The sequence below is a fragment of the Anastrepha ludens genome, chromosome 4 (genome assembly GCF_028408465.1).
Source record: "Anastrepha ludens isolate Willacy chromosome 4, idAnaLude1.1, whole genome shotgun sequence".
Taxonomy (NCBI): domain Eukaryota; kingdom Metazoa; phylum Arthropoda; class Insecta; order Diptera; family Tephritidae; genus Anastrepha; species Anastrepha ludens.
In genome coordinates this window covers 67,270,356-67,289,305 of record NC_071500.1, presented here as the reverse complement: position 1 = coordinate 67,289,305, position 18,950 = coordinate 67,270,356, and the positions used below count along the sequence as shown (strand labels likewise).

Genomic DNA, 18,950 nt, shown 5'->3' with positions numbered 1-18,950 from the left:
TAAGATCTCGAAACGAAGCCTACTTCAAAGAGAAAAACTTACGTTCAAATACTGGAAGTTTGTCAATTTTCTCATGTAATTTCTTTTGAACGTAGTGTGTGTATTCGGTTGGCTCCATAAGATATTGCGCCGGCACCCAGCCTTCCTCTTCCGTTATATTCTTTTTCACATACCACCATTCAGAGCTGTGACGACCAATCACGTACACCTTCTCACCTTCCACCAAGTTGATGGCCTCATCATTGTCAGCGATGTAGTTGCAAATGGAATACATTGCATTCTCATCCTCGGTTTCTGTGCAATGAAGACATTAGGGACAGTACAAAATGAATTTTTTGTGCAACTTACCTTCAATATTCATTTCACGGGTTATATTAAGAGATGCACCCTCTGTTGGTTGAGCAAAACAAAAAAGATATTCTATTAGAAATATGTATCGGCAAGAAATTCGTAATACATACATATGCAGGCCCGACGAGAGGGGGGGGAGGGAATCGGGTACTTTTTCCCCCGGGCCCGGAGATTTCAGAGGGGCCCGGACTCGAGGCTCACTATAACATAATACGCATTTTGATAAATACAAAAAATTTGAAGGGGCCAGCATCTCAAGTTTCCCCCGGGGCCCGATTACTCTCTCCACTCATATGTATTGTATATGATTCTTAATATAATATTATATATGAAATGTTAGACGAGTATTTAGTGGAACAAATATTGATCAAGTACATATAAGATTGGAAGAATGAACGTACAAGTATGTATGCATGAAAGCAGTTACCTCGCTGTGTTTCGCTGTTACCATATAAGCCCGCTAATTTTAAATCATTATACATATTTACTATAAAAAATGGTAATTTTTTTGCAAAGCAAGTGAATGGTTTTGTGTTGTATAGAATTTATAGTAGTATATAGGTATGTATGATTCTTAATAGTTTTTATAATACTGACCTTCGTTGAAAATCTGTTGGATCACCTTCCGCTTCTTTTTAAACGTGAGTGAGTCTTCATCGTACGTTACCGAATCGCTCTTTGGTCTTCGCAATCCAATCAAGAATTGTTCCTCTTCTTCATCTTGTATCGAATATCTGGGCTTAGCCACATTTTTGGGCTTTATTGTAAAATCAAAATCATCTGGTGGCAACTCTTCGACTTGATACTCTTCTGGCTCTTCCACATCGTACATTGTGTCTTCAATGCTACTGTCATCGCGTATCTCCTCGATGACCGGTCCTTCACCATCATCATAGCCTTGGAAAATTTTGATATTAGTTTCATCAGCCGCTTCAGAGTATGTCTTAGTTATGGGTTTCTTCAATTTGACTTTGCCGGACATTGAAATTTCCTCTTCGGCATATGAATCCAAAGCGATATTGAATTCTTGATCCACATCCTCTTTGGTTTTAATCGTTTTTGGCCGGAATGTCACATTTTCTACATCGGTATATTCAGGAATTTCTACTCCCTTCCTTCGACGTTTCAATTTCTTGACAGTATATTCTTGGTCCTGTTCGTCTGTTACTTGCAAAGGTTGTGGTTTTTGTGCTCTTTCTACGACAAACTCTTCTATGTCTTCCCCTTCTTCGTATTCTTCTTGTCGTTTGATTGAAAGTTCTGCTCCCGCTTCGTCAAATACCGTTGGTCTTGAAGGCCGCTTTCTCAAAACAGTTGCTTCTTCTGCAACACCTTCGTTAATTTTCTTAGGTTTTTTCAAAGACAAACTGAATTCTTGCTCTTCATGTTCTTCTATAGAAGGTTCGAATGCCTTCTTCGGTTTTCTGCGCGTGACAATAGCTTCTTCAACAATTTCTTCCTCTTCTATTTCAACTGGCCGTTCTTCGACCACTTCTTTCGTGAGTTTCAGTTCATCCGCCGCTTCTTCGACAACTGGCTTTGATTTCTTTTTCTTCTTCAATGCAACAGTTTCATCGGTAGTTTCCTGAGTCGTTTCTTTTTGCTTAGGAAGCTTAACGTCGACCGCGAACTCCTCTGCTTCAACTTGCTTTGGTTTCTTGGGTTTGAGTACAACATCAACATGTATATCTTCTGGAATTTCTTCCGGAGCTTCTTTTGATTTTTTAGGCACAAAAACTTCTTCGATTTCTTCAATTTCTTCGACAACAGGTTCGGGTACCACTTCTTCCTCAACTTTTACGGTAAGCTCTGTAGCTTCTTCCGGCTGAAGTTTCTTCTGCTTCTTTTTAACAATTTTGAGTTCTTCTTTTACTTCTTCGACTTCCTTTTTAGGTTTCAAAGTTACTTCCATTTCGGGTTCTTCTACTGTTTCTGGCTTAATAGGCTTCTTCTGTGGCAAACGTACTTCCTCTTCGAACATTTGCTCAGCTTGCGGTTCCGTTTCCTTTATTTTAAATTCGTATTCTTCCGGCTTTTCTACATGTTGTTCCTGTTTAGGTACCATCACCTCTTCTATCTCTTCTACCTCTTCTATTTGTTGCTCTTGGGGTACCTCTTCCTGAATAGTAACCTTTAGTTCAGCAGCAGCTTCTTCAGGCTTTTGGTCCTTTTTGGGTTTTTTCTTTATTTTAATTTCTTCCTGCACTTCCTCAATTGGTTTCTTTGTTGTCAAATTAACTTCTTCTTCTGGTTCATCTGTGACTTGTGGGGTTGGCCTCTTTTTCTTTGGAAGAGTGATTTGTTCTTCTGTGACCTCTTCTTTTGGCTTTTCAGTTTCACTTTCTGTAACCTTAAACTCGTATTCCTTTGGCTTTTCTTCTTTAGGAGTTGGCTTAATTTCTTCCAATTTTTCAATTTCTTCAACAACTTCGGGAACCGCCGGCGACTCTTCCAGAACAGTTACCTTAAGTGATGCTTCAGCTTCATCAACTTTAGTTTCCTTCTTTGGTTTCTTTTTAATCTTTATTTCTTCTTGGACCTCTTCAGTTGGTTTCCCAGGCTGCAATTTTACCTCTTCCTCTGGTTCTTCTGTGACTTGTGGTACTCGTTTTTTCTTCGTTGGTAAACTGACCTGTTCCTCAACAATCTCTTCTTCGGTTTTTTCAATTTCACTATCTTTAACCTTGATTTCATATTCCTTTGGCTTTTCTTCCTTGATTTCTTGAGGTATGGGTTTGACTTCTTCTTCCTCTACTATTATCTCTTCTACTTCTGGAACAGCAGGTATTTCTTCAATAATATTAACTTTAAGTTCAGCTTCAGCCCCTTCCTCCGGTCTCCGTTTGGATTTCTTTTTGATCTTAACCTCTTCTTGAACCTCTTTAACTGGCTCTTGTTTAGCCAACTTAATTTTTACTTCTGGTTCTTCCTCAAGTTGAGGAATTTGCTTATTCTTTTGAGGAAGACTAACCTCTTCTTCGGCAACTTCCTCTTGAGGCTTTACAGCTTCGCTTTCTGTTACCTCGAACTTGTACTCTTTAGGCTTTTCTTTTTTAATAATTTCGGGTATAGGTTTTATTTCTTCCACTACCTCCACTTTCTCTTCTATTTCGGGAGCAACGTTAACTTCTTCAACAACGGTAACCTTTAACTCAGCAGCGGCCTCATCCTCTACCGGTTTCTTTTTGGGTTTCTTTTTAATCTTAACTTCCTCTTCAACTTCCTCAACAGGCTTAGTTGTTGTAAGTTTTACCTCTTGTTCTGGCTCATCCGTTACTTGTGGTGCTGGTTTTTTCTTCCTAGGTAGGGTTATTTGCTCTTCAGGTGCCTCCTCTTGTTGTACTTCCGCCATAGTTTCTTTCATTTGAATCTCATATTCCTTTGGTTTTTCTTCCACTTTGTTCACAGTTGGAGCAGGTTGGGTTCCCTCTTCTTCAGAGTTTGGAATTTCTGCAACTACATCCACCTTGTGCTCCTCTTTGGTTTCCTTGGGCTTCTTTACCTTCTTCTTAACCACATCTTGAACTGGTGCTTCTTCATGCAGCTCTTCTTCTTGAGGAATTTCAGTTTTCTCGACAGTCAATGTCTCAGCTTTTTCTGGTATTGACTCCTTAACTTCAATGACATACTCTTTGAGTTTTTCCTCAGTCACAACTCCTTCGGGTACAGTAACAATCTCCTCAATCACTTCTTCCACTTGCGTGGGTTTTTCTGGAACTTCTTCTGTAACTTTTACTTTCAATTCAACTTCTTCTGTCTCCGTTGGCTTCTTTTTGGATTTTTTAGTTTTGATCTTAGCTTCCTCTACCACCTCTTCTGTTGGCTTACTTTCCTTGATAACATATTCGGCTTCAGGCTCTTGAATTGGTTGCTTAACATTTTCTTCTTCTTTAACTGTGAATTCTGCCGAGGGAACTTCTTCTTCGTCTTGTGATTCGACAATTCCAAATTTGTATTCCATGGGCACTTCTTCAATGGCAGGTGCTTTTGTGATGACTGTTTCATCCTGTATCAACTGTTCTTCAATTTCTTCCTTCGGAATTTCCAATTCAACTACCTTGATTTCATGGAAAGTAGAAACGTCTTCCGTTGTTTTCGGTTTTTTCGGCTTTTTCTTTATCTCAACTTGCGCTTCTACTTCTTCCACAGGTTTTGGTTCGGTCAACACCACTGAAGCCTCAAACTCTTCAGGGACCTGCTTCTTTGGTTTCTTTTTTATTGAGAAAATAGCTCCATCAGGTTGCTCCTCCTCTTCAACAGTTTGGGGTATTACTTCTTCTATTACCCCTACTTCATATTCTTTAGGAGCTTCGTGAACTTTCACCTTTTTAGGCTTTTTCTCTTTGACTTCAGCTTCAACGATTTCTTCTGTTTGTTTCGTAACTTCGGCTTCAATATCCGTAGTGGTGATTTCATAAGTTGGAAAATCTGGGACAATTTCTTCCACTATTTGCTGTGGCTCTTCCGGTTTTTCTGGAATTTCTTCCGTTGGCTGTTCGGGCACTTCTTCAGCTTTCATTTCTGTTAGCTTAAACTTATAACTCTTTGGTTTCACCTTTTTGATGACCTGTTCAGTGATGGTATTTTCAGTAACTTCTTCCTCCGGGACTTCTTCTTTGATCTCCTCAATAATAGGAACATCCTTAGTTTCAGTTTCTACCTTTGGCTTTTTCGTTGACTTCTTCTTTACGCTGACTTTGGCGACTTGTTCTTCTGGTGTAGTCTCTATTTCTTGCACATCCATCACCGTTTCCTCGGGCAAACTTTCTTTGCGCTGCTCTGGTTGAGTTGGAATATCCTCTGTCACTTCTGTTGGTATCTCTGTCAGTTCGGGCTCTGTAATAACGTATTCATACTCTTCTGGCATTTGTGGCTTGGGTTTCTTTTTGCGCGTAACCACTCGTTCTTCCACCACTTCTTCGACAGTAACTTCCTTCTGATCGAAATCAATGACACGAACTTTTAGTTCTTCTGGTGCTTCCTCGGGTTCAATTACAGTTGTTGTAATTTTGTACTCAATTGGAGTTTCTTCTATTATTTCTTCTTTAGGAATTTCTTCAACCACTTGAATTTCGGCCGAAGGCATATCTTTGGTTTTCTTCTTCTTCAACTTTACTTCAGAAGGCTTCTCTTCAGCGGGCTGTTCTGGTATAGTTGGTTGCTCTTCGGTAATAGAAACCTCAAATTGTTCTTCCGGTATTTCTTCCACAGCTTCTACTTCATTTTGTGGAGTTTTCTTCGCTTTCGGTTTCTTTTTCTTTTCTGTTTGCTCCTCTGTGTCGGGAATTGGAATCTTTTCAGATTCTTTCTCCTTAGGCATAATCTTAGTTTCTTCAACAGGAGCTGATACTTCTTTTACCTTCTTAATTGGCTTCAATTTGACTTCCTCTGTCGATTCTTCAGGTGCGCTGCTCTCTGGAATGCGGAATTTAATATCTTCTTGAGGTATTTCTTCTTGCTCCTTTGGTATGCCAGGAACAATTTGAGTCACATTCACTTCTGGCTCGGATTTTGGTTTTTGCTTAGGTTTGTGCTTCTGTTTCGATTCCTTCTTTTCAGGCTTAGGTTCCTCAGGTAGTTCAATAGGTTGCAATTCCTCCTTTTCGTACTCTGGATGTTCGAAGTCAGTGGGCTCAAACGGTTGTAATACCTGTGCCGGCTGTTCTGGACTTTCTTCAATAATCTTAACTTCAGTCGTTTCCTTCTTTTTGGGCACTATTTCTTCAATATCTTCAACTTGCTTTGGTTTTTCTGGTGTCTTTTTCAAAGTCACTTTTTCAGGCTGTTCCTCCGTGATGGGTTTCTTCTTACCTTTACCAATCTTGAGTTTAACTTCCTCCGTCTTTTCTTCCAGTTTTGGTGTCTTTTCAGGTTTCTGATAAGGTGTTGGTTCCTCGATTTCCTCTTCGCTGCTAACATACTTTTCATATTTCTCCAATTGGGGTTTTTCCAAATCATTTATTGTTTTCTTCAACTTCTTAATCCTACGTGGTTTGAATTTGAGCACTTCTTCAGCTTCTTCAATATTGCGTGAAAGCTCGCCAGTCTCCCGAACAGAACAAATTTCTGTTATTTTCGGCATTAAAAGTTCGGGGGGATATTCAATAACTTGCATGCGGCTCTTAAGCTGAACCTTAGATATTTGGACAGTTTGTTCTTCGACAACCTTGGGCTTACGTTTAGTTGGTTTCAACTTAATGGATTGCGGCACTTCTCCTGCATCAACTACAACGAGTTGCGTCGGTTCTTGCTTCTTCCGTACTATTTTTTGGGGCTCAATTTTAGCGAATTCCGGCTTAACCTTTTGTGGTTTCTCAAATTCGAATTTTTCGTATTTTTCAAGTTCGGCCTTCTCAATTTCCTGTTCAAGTAATTTTTGTATGATGACATCATGCTCATCTATTTTCTTCTTTACAATCTTTTTCTTCTTTTTAGGTTTTTCCTGTTCACCAACCGTTGGTGCATCTGTTCCCTCCTCCTCTGGTTGATCCTCTTCTAATAGCTCAATGGGATGGGAGTCTTGTACTTCAGGCATCTCCTCAATTATCTTAACCTGTAATGGTCGCTCTTCTTGTTGAGGTCTCTCTTTTTCCGTAGGCTGTTCTTCTACAATACTGATCTCATAATCCTCGTGCACCACTGTTTCTTCTCCTAATGTACGAAACAAATTATATGAGTTCACGCTCAAAATATTGTTATACGAATAAAAAATTAATTATTTTATCCATATGGATAGGCTTTTACATATATACAGCTGAATTTTACTTATTTACTTTTTCATTGTGATAAACGGATAACAAAGAAAACGAAGCTGGACGGACAAAAGGGGGGGACAATACAGATATGCGAACAGTGACAATTATTATAAAGATAACATATTATAGTATAATATTTTATATTAATATATATACTCTTAGACTCGCACGAATGTTACATGTAACACATAGATCTACATTTTTTTCTTTTTAAAGACGTACACAATTTTTCTTGTTTTATTATTATATTTTGAACAGATAATAAAGAAACATTATAGAAGATGGGTAGAAAAGTGCAATTGAAAGTTGGTGCAATTGGAGTAAAGGTGTTATAAAAAGAATCGGGATTTAATACAAATTGAAAGCTACAGTAAGTAAAGTAATACAAATACAATATAAGTATAGTAGGTTAAGGCATAAATAGCATATTCACTAAAATTTTATGCTTTTAAATAGGTAACAAAAAAAACAAATTAAATAAACTACAATTGTATGAAATTAAATACAATAAAAGCAATGTTAAAATAAAATAAAAATTAAGCAAAAATAAAAAACAAAAGGAAGAAGGTATTAAAAAAGTAAAATTAAGTGAAAAAACCCAAACCGAATAAAATGAAAACAAAAAATAAAATATAAAAGGCTTAAAATAAAATGAAACAAAATTAAACTCAATTACACCGTACAAAAGATATGAAAAAATTAAAATATAATAAAAAATAAATTAAAATAACACCAAAAAAGTTTAAATAAAAATATAAGAAATTAACGAAAGAAGAAAGATCTTTCCATTTGTGCCTTATCGTTAAGAAATTTGAATATTTTTTACCCTAACTTAATTTTGGCTTTTTTATTTAATTTTTGTTGGCTTAAATATATTATATTTTGTTATGTTTCTTGATGTTGTAAATAAAATAAAATGTTTAGTATTTAATAGTGTTTGGGAGTTCAGTAGCAGAGAGGGAATTATGCACAGCAGATAGTATAGTAAAAATGTAAAGTTGCTTGCAGAGGGCTTGTTTTGCAAGTAGGAAGTAGAAGAATAGATAGTGAATATAATGAAGGTTTTGAGCACAGCAACACTTGTTGGCGGGCAGCAACAAAAGTCGCAAATGCACTTACTTGTATCATCAGTGATTTTTTGATCTTTTGGCTTATGTTTATTTGTTTTTTGTTTTGTATCAGTTGTATCCGATGTTATGGTTGTTGTTGTTGGTTTGTCCTCATGATCTATTGGTGTACTCTGTTCAGTGTCCTCTAATTGTGTTTGTGGTTGTTTTCGTGTTTTGGGTTTAGTAGTTTCTTCGACTATGGTAACTACATCGTCTTTTGTGTCTGTGAGGGGTGTTTCTTCGATTTGTGTGGTCTCAGAAGGTATTGGTTTTTCTATAGGTTTCTTTGGTTTTTTGAGTTTTTCTGGTTTCTCACTATCCACCGATGTTTTAGTTATTTCCAATGCTTCGGTGTCTTGTGGTTTAGTACTTTCTTTCTTTTGTTTCGGTTTCTTAATTATTGGCTCATCTAACTTTTCGTACTGTTCAAGTTCTACTTTCGGTATTTCTTCTTCGATTAATTTCTGCACATATTCATCTAGATCATTCTTTTTAATTTTCTTGATAATCTTTTTAGGTTTCTTTGATTTTTGTTCTTCAATTTGTACAGGTTGTTCTGGTTGTTCTTCATTCGTAACCGGTACCGATTCTGGCTCTTCACTAATTATAACAACAGCCTCAGGACTTGAATCATCTTGAATAGTAATAATGTTTACAGTGCTGTCCTTTTTGCCTTTTTCTTTCTTTTTAAGTACTCGTTTAGTGGTTACTTTCTGGGTTGGTTCTCCTCGTTGATCAATCATCTCCTCAACTTTTACCTCAGCCGGCCTTTCTTCAGTTATAATAACTGGTTCTTCAAATGGCTGTATTTCGATTATTTTAATTGGCAAGGTTGGCTCATTGTCTTCCGTTGCGTCTTCTATAATGCGCACTGCGGCTTGCGGATGTTCTTCCAAGCTTTCTTGCGGTTTCTTAGGTTTAATCTTTTTCTTTGACTCTTGCTTCTCATATGCTTTGGGTGTTTCATCTTTGACTGTGGCGGCGAAATTTTCATCGGTTTCTTTTTTAATTTTTGGTGTAGATTCAATTTCGATTTTTTCATACTTTTCTAGCTCCGTTTTAGGTATTTCTTCATCGATCAATTTCTGGATATAGTCGTGTAAGTCGTCCTTCTTAACTTTCTTTACTTTCTTTTTCTGCACTTTTGGCTTAACACTGTCTTCTTCTGTTTCTTTTTCTTTTTGTGTTTCTATAATGGTAACTTCCGCTTCCGGCTGTCCTTCGGTCTGGATTTCTATTATTTCGATAATGTCCTCGTCGGGCCCTTGTTGACGTTTTAATTTGCGTTTTGTTATCATTTGTTTTTTAACTTCACCTTTGTCGTCTTTAACTTCCTTAACTTCGGTTTTAGTTTCAATTTCTTCTACTTGCACCTGCTCAGAGATTAATTCAACAGGTAAGTCCTCAGGCTTATCTTCTTCGACAAGTTTATTTTTTTCTTTAGTTGGCTTCTTTTTCTTTGGTTTTGTTTCCTCTTCCTTTACTGAGATTTCGAAGCCTTCAGTTTCTGAGGTAGGTTGGTCTTCGGCAATCTTTATTTCTGCAGAATGAACCTTCTCTTTCACATCTAAGATGTCTGTTTCTTGGACTGCAACCGTGTCAGAAGGTATTTCTTCGGGTTTATTCTCATCAACGACTTTCACCTTTTGTTTAGTTGGCTTCTTTTTCTTTGGTTTTGTTTCCTCTTCCGTTACTGAGATTTCGAAGCCTTCAGTTTCTGAGGTAGGTTGGTCTTCAGCAATCTTTATTTCTTCTGACGGGACCTTCTCTTTCACATCTAAGATGTCCGTTTCTGGAACTGCAACCGTGTCAAAAGGTATTTCTTCAGGCTTATCCTCATCAACGACTTTCACCTTTTGTTTAGTTGGCTTCTTTTTCTTTGGTTTGGCTTCCTCTTCAGTTACTGAGATTTCGAAGCCTTCAGTTTCTGAGGTAGGTTGGTCTTCAGCAATCTTTATTTCTTCAGATGGAACCTTCTCTTTCACATCTAAGATGTCTGTTTCTTGGACTGCAACCGTGTCTAAAGGTATTTCTTCAGGCTTATCCTCATCAACGACTTTCACTTTTTGTTTAGTTGGTTTCTTTTTCTTTGGTTTTGTTTCCTCTTCAATTACTGAGATTTCGAAGCCTTCAGTTTCTGAGGTAGGTTGGTCTTCAGCAATCTTTATTTTTTCAGACGGAACCTTCTCTTTCACATCTAAGATGTCTGTTTCTTGGACTGCAACCGTGTCTAAAGGTATTTCTTCGGGCTTATCCTCATCAACGACTTTCACTTTTTGTTTAGTTGGTTTCTTTTTCTTTGGTTTTGTTTCCTCTTCAATTACTGAGATTTCGAAGCCTTCAGTTTCTGAGGTTGGTTGGTCTTCAGCAATCTTTATTTCTTCAGACGGAACCTTCTCTTTCACATCTAAGATGTCTGTTTCTTGGACTGTAACCATGTCAAAAGGTATTTCTTCAGGCTTATCCTCATCGGTGCCTTTCACTTTTTGTTTAATTGGCTTCTTTTTCTTTGGCTTAGAATCTTTTACGACTGTTGTTACTTCGTGTTCATATTCTTCAGAAGAAGGTTTCTTTTCATCTTCTATGATGCGTATTGCTTCCGAAGGTTGTTCCTCATTGCTAGCATCTTGTGGTTCAATTTCCTTAACAGGTACTTCTGTTATATCTATACTTTCAGGTTTCTCATCTTCCGCTACTTGTATTTTTAATTTTGTGGATTTTTTCTTTTTTGGCTTAGAATCATTTTCAATTATTTTTGTTTCAAAAGCATCCACGTCGGGCTCCGTTTGATCTTCCACAACCATCGTAGTGAATTCATGAATTATCTCTTTTTCTTCAACCTTATCTTCGTCACTTTCTTTAAACTTGTGTTTTAACTTTTTCTCTGGTTTTCTTGGAGTTTCCGCAATTTCTTGTGGTTTGTATTCCTTAAAAACTTCAGCAGGCATTTCTTCAATAATCTTGGCAATATACTCAGGAACGTCTTTAGTTTTTAGTTTTTTAGTTTTCTTTTGTTTAATTTGCACTTCTTGAGGGGTATCAATGTCCTTGTTTGGAGTTGTGACAATGACAGTAATTTCGGCCTCTTCATTGTCTTTTTCGTGAGTTTCAATGATATCCGTAACGATTTCTTCAGGTCCCTTTGTATGTTTAATCTTTTTCTTTTTCACAGTTTTTTCTATGATTTCACCATTTTTGTCTGTCGAGGTTTGTGTTTCAACGGTGTCTTCAATAATTTCTACTTTATATTCTTCGCCTAATACTTCTTGTGGTGAACTTTCCGCAACTAATACCGACAGTTTTTTGTTTTTCTTAGGCTTTTCCGTATCCTTTACGTCAATACTTGTAACTTCAATCTCTTGCTCAGGTTGATCCACTTCGATATCCTCTTCCTTAACCTTTACATCTTTAGCAGGCTTCTTTCTCTGTTTCTTTGGCGTGACGCTTACGAAATCTGCAACTTGAACTTGTAATGGTTCATCTTGTTCTTCTACAGGTTCTTCTTCCGTTAAAGTAACGTCTTTCTTCTCAGGTTTCTTTTTCTTTTTAAGTCTTATTGGTTGTTCCAAGTCAATTTTCTCATATTTTTCCAGTTCCGTTTTCGGTATATCCTCTTCAATTAATTTGTAAATGTACTCCATAAGATCATCCTTTTTAACCTTCTTTATTTTCTTTGGTTTGACTACTTGTGGCTTATCTTCCTTTGTTGTAACTGGTTTTTCCACTTCCTCTACTACAACTGTAACCTCTGCTATTGGCGAGTCTTCCAATTGTGTTTCAATAATTTCTATTATTTCTTCTTTCGGCCCTACTGTTTTCTTTATCTTACGTTTCTTCGTGGTCTGTTTTATTTTCTCGCCGGTTTCATCGATAATATCCTGAACATCTTGAGTGGTTTCAATTTCTTCCACAATAACATTAAAGTCATCTACATGTTGTATTTCTTCTTGCTCACTATGAATTGGCTCTTCCACTAGAACTTCATTTTCTGGGGCTTCTTCAAACGAAGATATGCGCGCTCTGAATTCTGGAGAATCTTCATCTGGCACTTTTGTGATCGATTCCTGTTTCTTGATCTTTTTGCGTATCTTTTTGGTGGGCTGTTCGGGTAGCGAAGACTCAGTTAAATCAATCTTGTATTCGTCTTCTATTTGATTTATGGACTCCGGATATTCTTCTATTAAATGAGCTTCGGTGTCAGGTATAGTTTCAATATCATCTTGCACTTTCTCTTCCGTTACTTTTACTTTATGCTTTTTCGGTTTACGAATATCCTTTTTGACATCATCTTTAGGTTTTTCTATAATCTCTTCCTCGCTTTCTGGAACTGTGTCCTGGTATATAAATTCTTCGATGACGTTTACCAAATAATTTTGAATATCTTCTTTTGGTATTTTCTTAGGTTTTTTTACAATCTTTTTAACCGGTATAGTGGGTTTCGTGTCTTCAAGAGTTGGTTGACTTTCGTCTAGTTGCACAATTGTTACCTCAGCAATAGGTTGATCTTCTCCTTCTGTTATTTCAGATATTTCAAAAACTGCTTCTTTGGGTCCTTGCTTACGTTTAATTTTTCGCTTAGATACGGTTTTCTCTTTTATATCACCTTTTTCATCAGTCTCCATGACCGTTACAATGCTCTGTTCTAGTTCTTCCAATACTACAGGAGCTTCTTCTGTTGGTGCCTCTTTTGGTTTTTTCGGTTTTCTTATTTTGGTTGGACGTTCTTCAGTAGTTATTTCATCGAAATTCATCGGCTCAACTTGTTCATCGGTTACACCAATTCTAAATTCTTCATGATCATCCGGTTTGGTTTGCTCTTCTTCTATTGCAACCTCAGCTGTTGGTTCTTCAGCTTCCTCTTCTTTTTCACTGGGCAATTCTTCTACATCGAATTCATGAATTGTGACCGGCACATCGCCAACAACCTCAATAGTTTTCTTGTGATGTTTGGTTTTCCTTTTAGGTTTCTTCGCAGTTTTGCTAAATTCAAGCGGTGTGAATTCTTCCAGTTCAGTTTTGGGTATTTCCTGTTCTATCAGTTTTCGTAAATAATCATCGAAGTCTTCTTTAGGAGATTTCTTCTTTTTGATTTTTTTAGTTGTTGTTTTTTGCTCGACTGCACCTTCACCTAAATAAGTTGGTACGACTTCTGTTGTTGTTACAGTTAACTCCACTTCGTCTGGTTTATTTGCTTCAAACGTTTCCACAACTTCTATTAAAAATTCCTTCGGACCCTCCTTTTTCTTAAGCCTTCTTTTTGTCGTAGTTTGTTTTGTAAGATCACCCTGTTCGTCAACAATTTCAGTAGTTGTAACTTCGGGAGCTGATTCTTCAATTCGAACTACATATTTTTCAAAGACTGTCTCTTTCTTAGGTTTGGTATGCTTTGTCTTTTTCAATCTTTTTATATCCTCATCTTGTTCTTTTACAGGTACTTCTTCCGTTAAAGTAACGTCTTTCTTCTCAGGTTTCTTTTTCTTTTTAAGTTTTATCGGTTGTTCCAAGTCAATTTTCTCATATTTTTCCAGTTCCGTTTTCGGTATATCCTCTTCAATTAATTTGTAAATGTACTCCATAAGATCATCCTTTTTAACCTTCTTTATTTTCTTTGGTTTGACTACTTGTGGCTTATCTTCCTTTGTTGTAACTGGTTTTTCCACTTCCTCTACTACAACTGTAACCTCTGCTATTGGCGAGTTTTCCAATTGTGTTTCAATAATTTCTATTATTTCTTCTTTCGGCCCTACTGTTTTCCTTATCTTACGTTTCTTCGTGGTCTGTTTTATTTTCTCGCCGGTTTCATCGATAATATCCTGAACATCTTGAGTGGTTTCAATTTCTTCCACAATAACATTAAAGTCATCTACATGTTGTATTTCTTCTTGCTCACTATGAATTGGCTCTTCCACTAGAACTTCATTTTCTGGGGCTTCTTCAAACGAAGATATGCGCGCTCTGAATTCTGGAGAATCTTCATCTGGCACTTTTGTGATCGATTCCTGTTTCTTGATCTTTTTGCGTATCTTTTTGGTGGGCTGTTCGGGTAGCGAAGACTCAGTTAAATCAATCTTGTATTCGTCTTCTATTTGATTTATGGACTCCGGATATTCTTCTATTAAATGAGCTTCGGTGTCAGGTATAGTGTCAATATCATCTTGCACTTTCTCTTCCGTTACTTTTACTTTATGCTTTTTCGGTTTACGAATATCCTTTTTGACATCATCTTTAGGTTTTTCTATAATCTCTTCCTCGCTTTCTGGAACTGTGTCCTGGTATATAAATTCTTCGATGACGTTTACCAAATAATTTTGAATATCTTCTTTTGGTATTTTCTTAGGTTTTTTTACAATCTTTTTAACCGGTATAGTGGGTTTCGTGTCTTCAAGAGTTGGTTGACTTTCGTCTAGTTGCACAATTGTTACCTCAGTAATAGGTTGATCTTCTCCTTCTGTTATTTCAGATATTTCAAAAACTGCTTCTTTGGGTCCTTGCTTACGTTTAATTTTTCGCTTAGATACGGTTTTCTCTTTTATATCACCTTTTTCATCAGTCTCCATGACCGTTACAATGCTCTGTTCTAGTTCTTCCAATACTACAGGAGCTTCTTCTGTTGGTGCCTCTTTTGGTTTTTTCGGTTTTCTTATTTTGGTTGGACGTTCTTCAGTAGTTATTTCATCGAAATTCATCGGCTCAACTTGTTCATCGGTTACACCAATTCTAAATTCTTCATGATCATCCGGTTTGGTTTGCTCTTCTTCTATTGCAACCTCAGCTGTTGGTTCTTCAGCTTCCTCTTCTTTTTCACTGGGCAATTCTTCTACATCGAATTCATGAATTGTGACCGGCACATCGTCAACAACCTCAATAGTTTTCTTGTGATGTTTGGTTTTCCTTTTAGGTTTCTTCGCAGTTTTGCTAAATTCAAGCGGTGTGAATTCTTCCAGTTCAGTTTTGGGTATTTCCTGTTCTATCAGTTTTCGTAAATAATCATCGAAGTCTTCTTTAGGAGATTTCTTCTTTTTGATTTTTTTAGTTGTTGTTTTTTGCTCGACTGCATCTTCACCTAAATCAGTTGGTACGACTTCTGTTGTTGTTACAGTTAACTCCACTTCGTCTGGTTTATTTGCTTCAAACGTTTCCACAACTTCTATTAAAAATTCCTTCGGACCCTCCTTTTTCTTAAGCCTTCTTTTTGTCGTAGTTTGTTTTGTACGATCACCCTGTTCGTCAACAATTTCAGTGGTTGTAACTTCGGGAGCTGATTCTTCAATTCGAACTACATATTTTTCCATGACTTGTTCTTCCTTGGGCTGGGTGCGCTTTCCTTTTTTCTGCCTTTTTATGCCCTCTTCATGCTTATCGACCATGAAGTTTTCTACGACAGGAGTTTCTTTAATACCGCGTTCTTCATCAGTTTGTACCTCAATATTTTGTAAACCTTCTTCCTGTGGTTGCCCTTCCACAATTTTAATGTGTTTTGGTTTTTTAATTTTCTTCTTTCTTTCTTCCGTGCCGCTCTCAACGGGAGATATTTGATCAGCTTCCGTTAGTTCTTCCTGATCGGCTGTTTCCTCTACGATAGTAGTGCTAAAGAAAGTGGCATCTGTTACCGGGTTTTCAGTGTTTTCTAAAATTTCTTGTAGATCCTCTTTAGGCTGCACTTTGAATTCCTCTGGTAATTCTTCAACAATTTGCATAATATAGTTCTCTACTTCTTCTTTTTTGATGTTTTTAGTCGTCTTTTTAGGGACACGCTTTGGTTTTTCCGGAAGGGATTCTGCTGGTGTTTCTACAATTTCTGTTGTTATAACTGTTACTTCTGCTTCTGGCTCATTCTTTGTTTGCGTTTCAATAACTTCTATGGTATATTCCTTCGCACCCTTCTTTTTCTTGAATTTGCGTTTTGTAATAATTTCTTCTGTAATTGTTCCGCTTGGTCCTTCTGTTGCCACAATGTCAACATTTTTAGAAATTTCTTCAATTTTCGGAATATCATCCTCAGCAGTTTCCGCAGCTGGTGCAGTCTCTTCCTTACCTATTGTTTCTTCCAAAATAACTTCTGAGTCTGGTTTGGATGGTACGGTGTCAGCAACTTTAACTGAAAATTCAGTCCCGTGTATCTCTGTGGGTTCTTCAGCAGCCTGTGTGTCCATTGCAACTATCTTTTTCTTGGGTTTTTTAAGTTTAGGTGCTTCTTTGGGACTAGTTTCAACTACATCAACTTCTAAAGTGTGCGGCTCTTCTATAATAGCTTTTTGAGGTAGTTTTTTGGTTTTCTTTGGTTTTTTTGGTTTACCATCAACATCAATCTTTTCATATTTTTCGAGTTCGGTTTTAGGAATTTCAGCATTAATTAACTTTTGAATGTATTCATCCAACTCGTCTTTCTTCAACTTTTTCGGTTTTTTCGTTTTTGGTTTATCCGTTGAATCTGGACTATGCTCTTCAGTGTCAACCACAAGCACTTCATACAGAGTTTCCCTTGAATCGGGTGTAGCTACTTCTACAATTTCGATCACATTCTCTTCATTACCCTTTTTATGTAGTAGTTTGCGCTTTTTGCGAATTTCTGTTTGAACTTTGCCGTCCTCCTTTACTGTTGTCTGTTCAATAAATTCTGGTTTTAATTCTTGTACTTTAACTTCGTAGAAGTCCACTATGCTAAAATCAAATATTTTGTCTTCAGGTGCTTCCATCAAATCTGCAATAAAGTCATCCACCTCTTCATCCTTCATTATTTTCACTCTTTTCTTTTTTAACGGTTTGGTTTTTGGTGTCTTCTCACTAATCGCACTTACATCCGTAGTTGTTATCGTTACTTCATATGTTGAATCACCCTCTAAAGTTTCAGATGGTATTTCGATTATTTCTATCACATTTTCCTCATCCGGTGTTTCATGTTTAAGTTTGCGTACTCTTTTAGGACGTTTCTTATATACAGACGGCGTTGGCTGGTCAGTAGTTTCGGATGCTATTTCAATGATTTCTATTTTGTGGAATGGTTTTAATTTTATATCATCTACCTCGCCCTGTGGCTTTGTAGATTCAGGTTTACGCAATTCAAGCTCAGGCTCTGAAGATCCTTCTTTGTCTTTTGCTTTTTGGGGTTTAATAAGATATTGTATAGACTCTGGTTGCGGTTGCATTTTCTTCTTGCGTTTGTATTTTGGTTTATCTGGCGAAATATCTGCTTCTGGTTGAGACGTGTCCGTTGCTTCTGAAATATGTTCAGTTTCGGATTCAAATTCCTCGAAATCTAGTGGTTCGAATTGTATAGAACTATCCCCTACACCTGGCTTTCGGCCGCGATGCTTTTGCTTTGGCTTCTCTTTCGTGGGCTTGTCGAAGGTTTCTTCTACAAAATTTTCGGTTCCCTCCTTTGTAACGGGTGTTAGATTAACGTCTTCTATCTCACTTTCATTATCGGGTAATTTTCCTTTTCCTATCTTAATCTTCTTTGATAAATCAGCAGTTTTATCCTTTGCTTGCTTTTTAGGACGTTTATATTTTTCCACCTGCTCTGGCAATGGTTCATCTTTCACTATGATGTCTTCGAAGAGTTCTAGTGCTTCAAGGTCTTTTTCTGGTTTTTCAGTGTGCTTAAGTTTAACGCGCCGTTTCTTTACAATGCTCAGTGCTTCTTCTATATTTCTAGATAACTCTCCACAGCCGCGATTAGTTTCTAATTCTGTTATAATAGGCTTGAAACAGTATGGGGCAAATGGAATGAAATTTATCCAACTTTTCAATTTGATGTTCTTGAAAACAGTCTCTTCCCGTTTGGGCTTTTCTTTCGGCTTTTGCTTAGGTTTTTTCAGTTTCAAAATTTGTGGAAATTCTGCCACCGATGTAATTTCAATTCTTTTTGACTTTTTGACCTCAACATTTTCAATTTTCATTGGTATCAATTTAATTGGTTTCTTTGCCGTAGTTGAGTCACTGCGAGCCCTCTGCGGCTTCTCCATATCGATGGGCATATATTCCTGAAGAACAGTTTTAGGTATTTCTTGTTGTATTAAGAATTGAATGTATTCATCCAAGTCATCCTTTTTCACTATTTTTTTAGGCTTTCGCTTCTTCTTTAATTTCGATTTCTCTTCAACGGCCGGTTTAGGAGAACCATCCACGTTTTCAACGATCTGGACACGGTAATCTGTCAGTTGAATATCTTTAGGCTTTTCATCATCTTCCGAATGAACGACCACTGTATTTTCCTCATCTTTACCTTCTTCTTTTGTAGTTACAACCTCAATTATTTGTTCATGACCACCAACCTTTTTCTTAATTTTTCGCTTTTTAACCATAGTTATTTTAGGTTCATTTAAATCTTTTTCATTCAAATCCATAGGTCGTTGTACTTCGAACACCTCTGTAGGCATATATTCGATAACTACTTCGTCTGGAGATTCGTCGATGTTTTCAAATGTTTTATGTGTCATTTTTTGTTTAACTCTATGTTTCGGTTTCTTATCTGTATCAGGTGTTTGTGTAATGTCTTCAGTGACATCATCTGGTTCTGTAATTGTGTACTCTTTGCTATCATGGTCTATACAATAGAAAATTTGGGTTTATGTTAGCTCTGAACTGCAACGGCTTCACGTTTTGTATTTACTAAATAAATGTTTAATACTGAAACATTCAAAATTATCCTACTTAAATATATTTGCACATACATTTGCATTTTGTAATACCTAGGCATATGCTCGTTGTAGTGAGAGAGAAACTACTCAGAACT

General features: G+C 36.9%; 1 protein-coding gene and 1 long non-coding RNA gene across 3 annotated transcripts in view; one reads left to right on the top strand and one right to left on the bottom strand.

Moving 5' to 3' along the window:
• Positions 1-18,950, bottom strand: part of LOC128859652 (titin) — a 144,547-nt gene that overhangs the window by 14,747 nt on the left and 110,850 nt on the right. The window contains exons 24-27 of one of the 2 annotated variants that reach the window (XM_054096639.1): positions 8,226-18,761; positions 949-7,002; positions 349-390; positions 43-294 (exon numbers count right to left, since the gene is read on the bottom strand). In XM_054096639.1, coding sequence (XP_053952614.1) covers positions 43-294; positions 349-390; positions 949-7,002; positions 8,226-18,761 — 16,884 coding nt within the window. The remainder of the gene's footprint in view (positions 1-42; positions 295-348; positions 391-948; positions 7,003-8,225; positions 18,762-18,950) is intronic. The other variant, XM_054096640.1, reaches the window with a different exon arrangement.
• The window catches only part of LOC128859653 (uncharacterized), a 99,948-nt gene that overhangs the window by 24,753 nt on the left and 56,245 nt on the right, over positions 1-18,950 (top strand). The window contains exon 2 of the long non-coding RNA XR_008454176.1: positions 7,365-7,476. This is a non-coding gene — a long non-coding RNA (uncharacterized LOC128859653). The remainder of the gene's footprint in view (positions 1-7,364; positions 7,477-18,950) is intronic.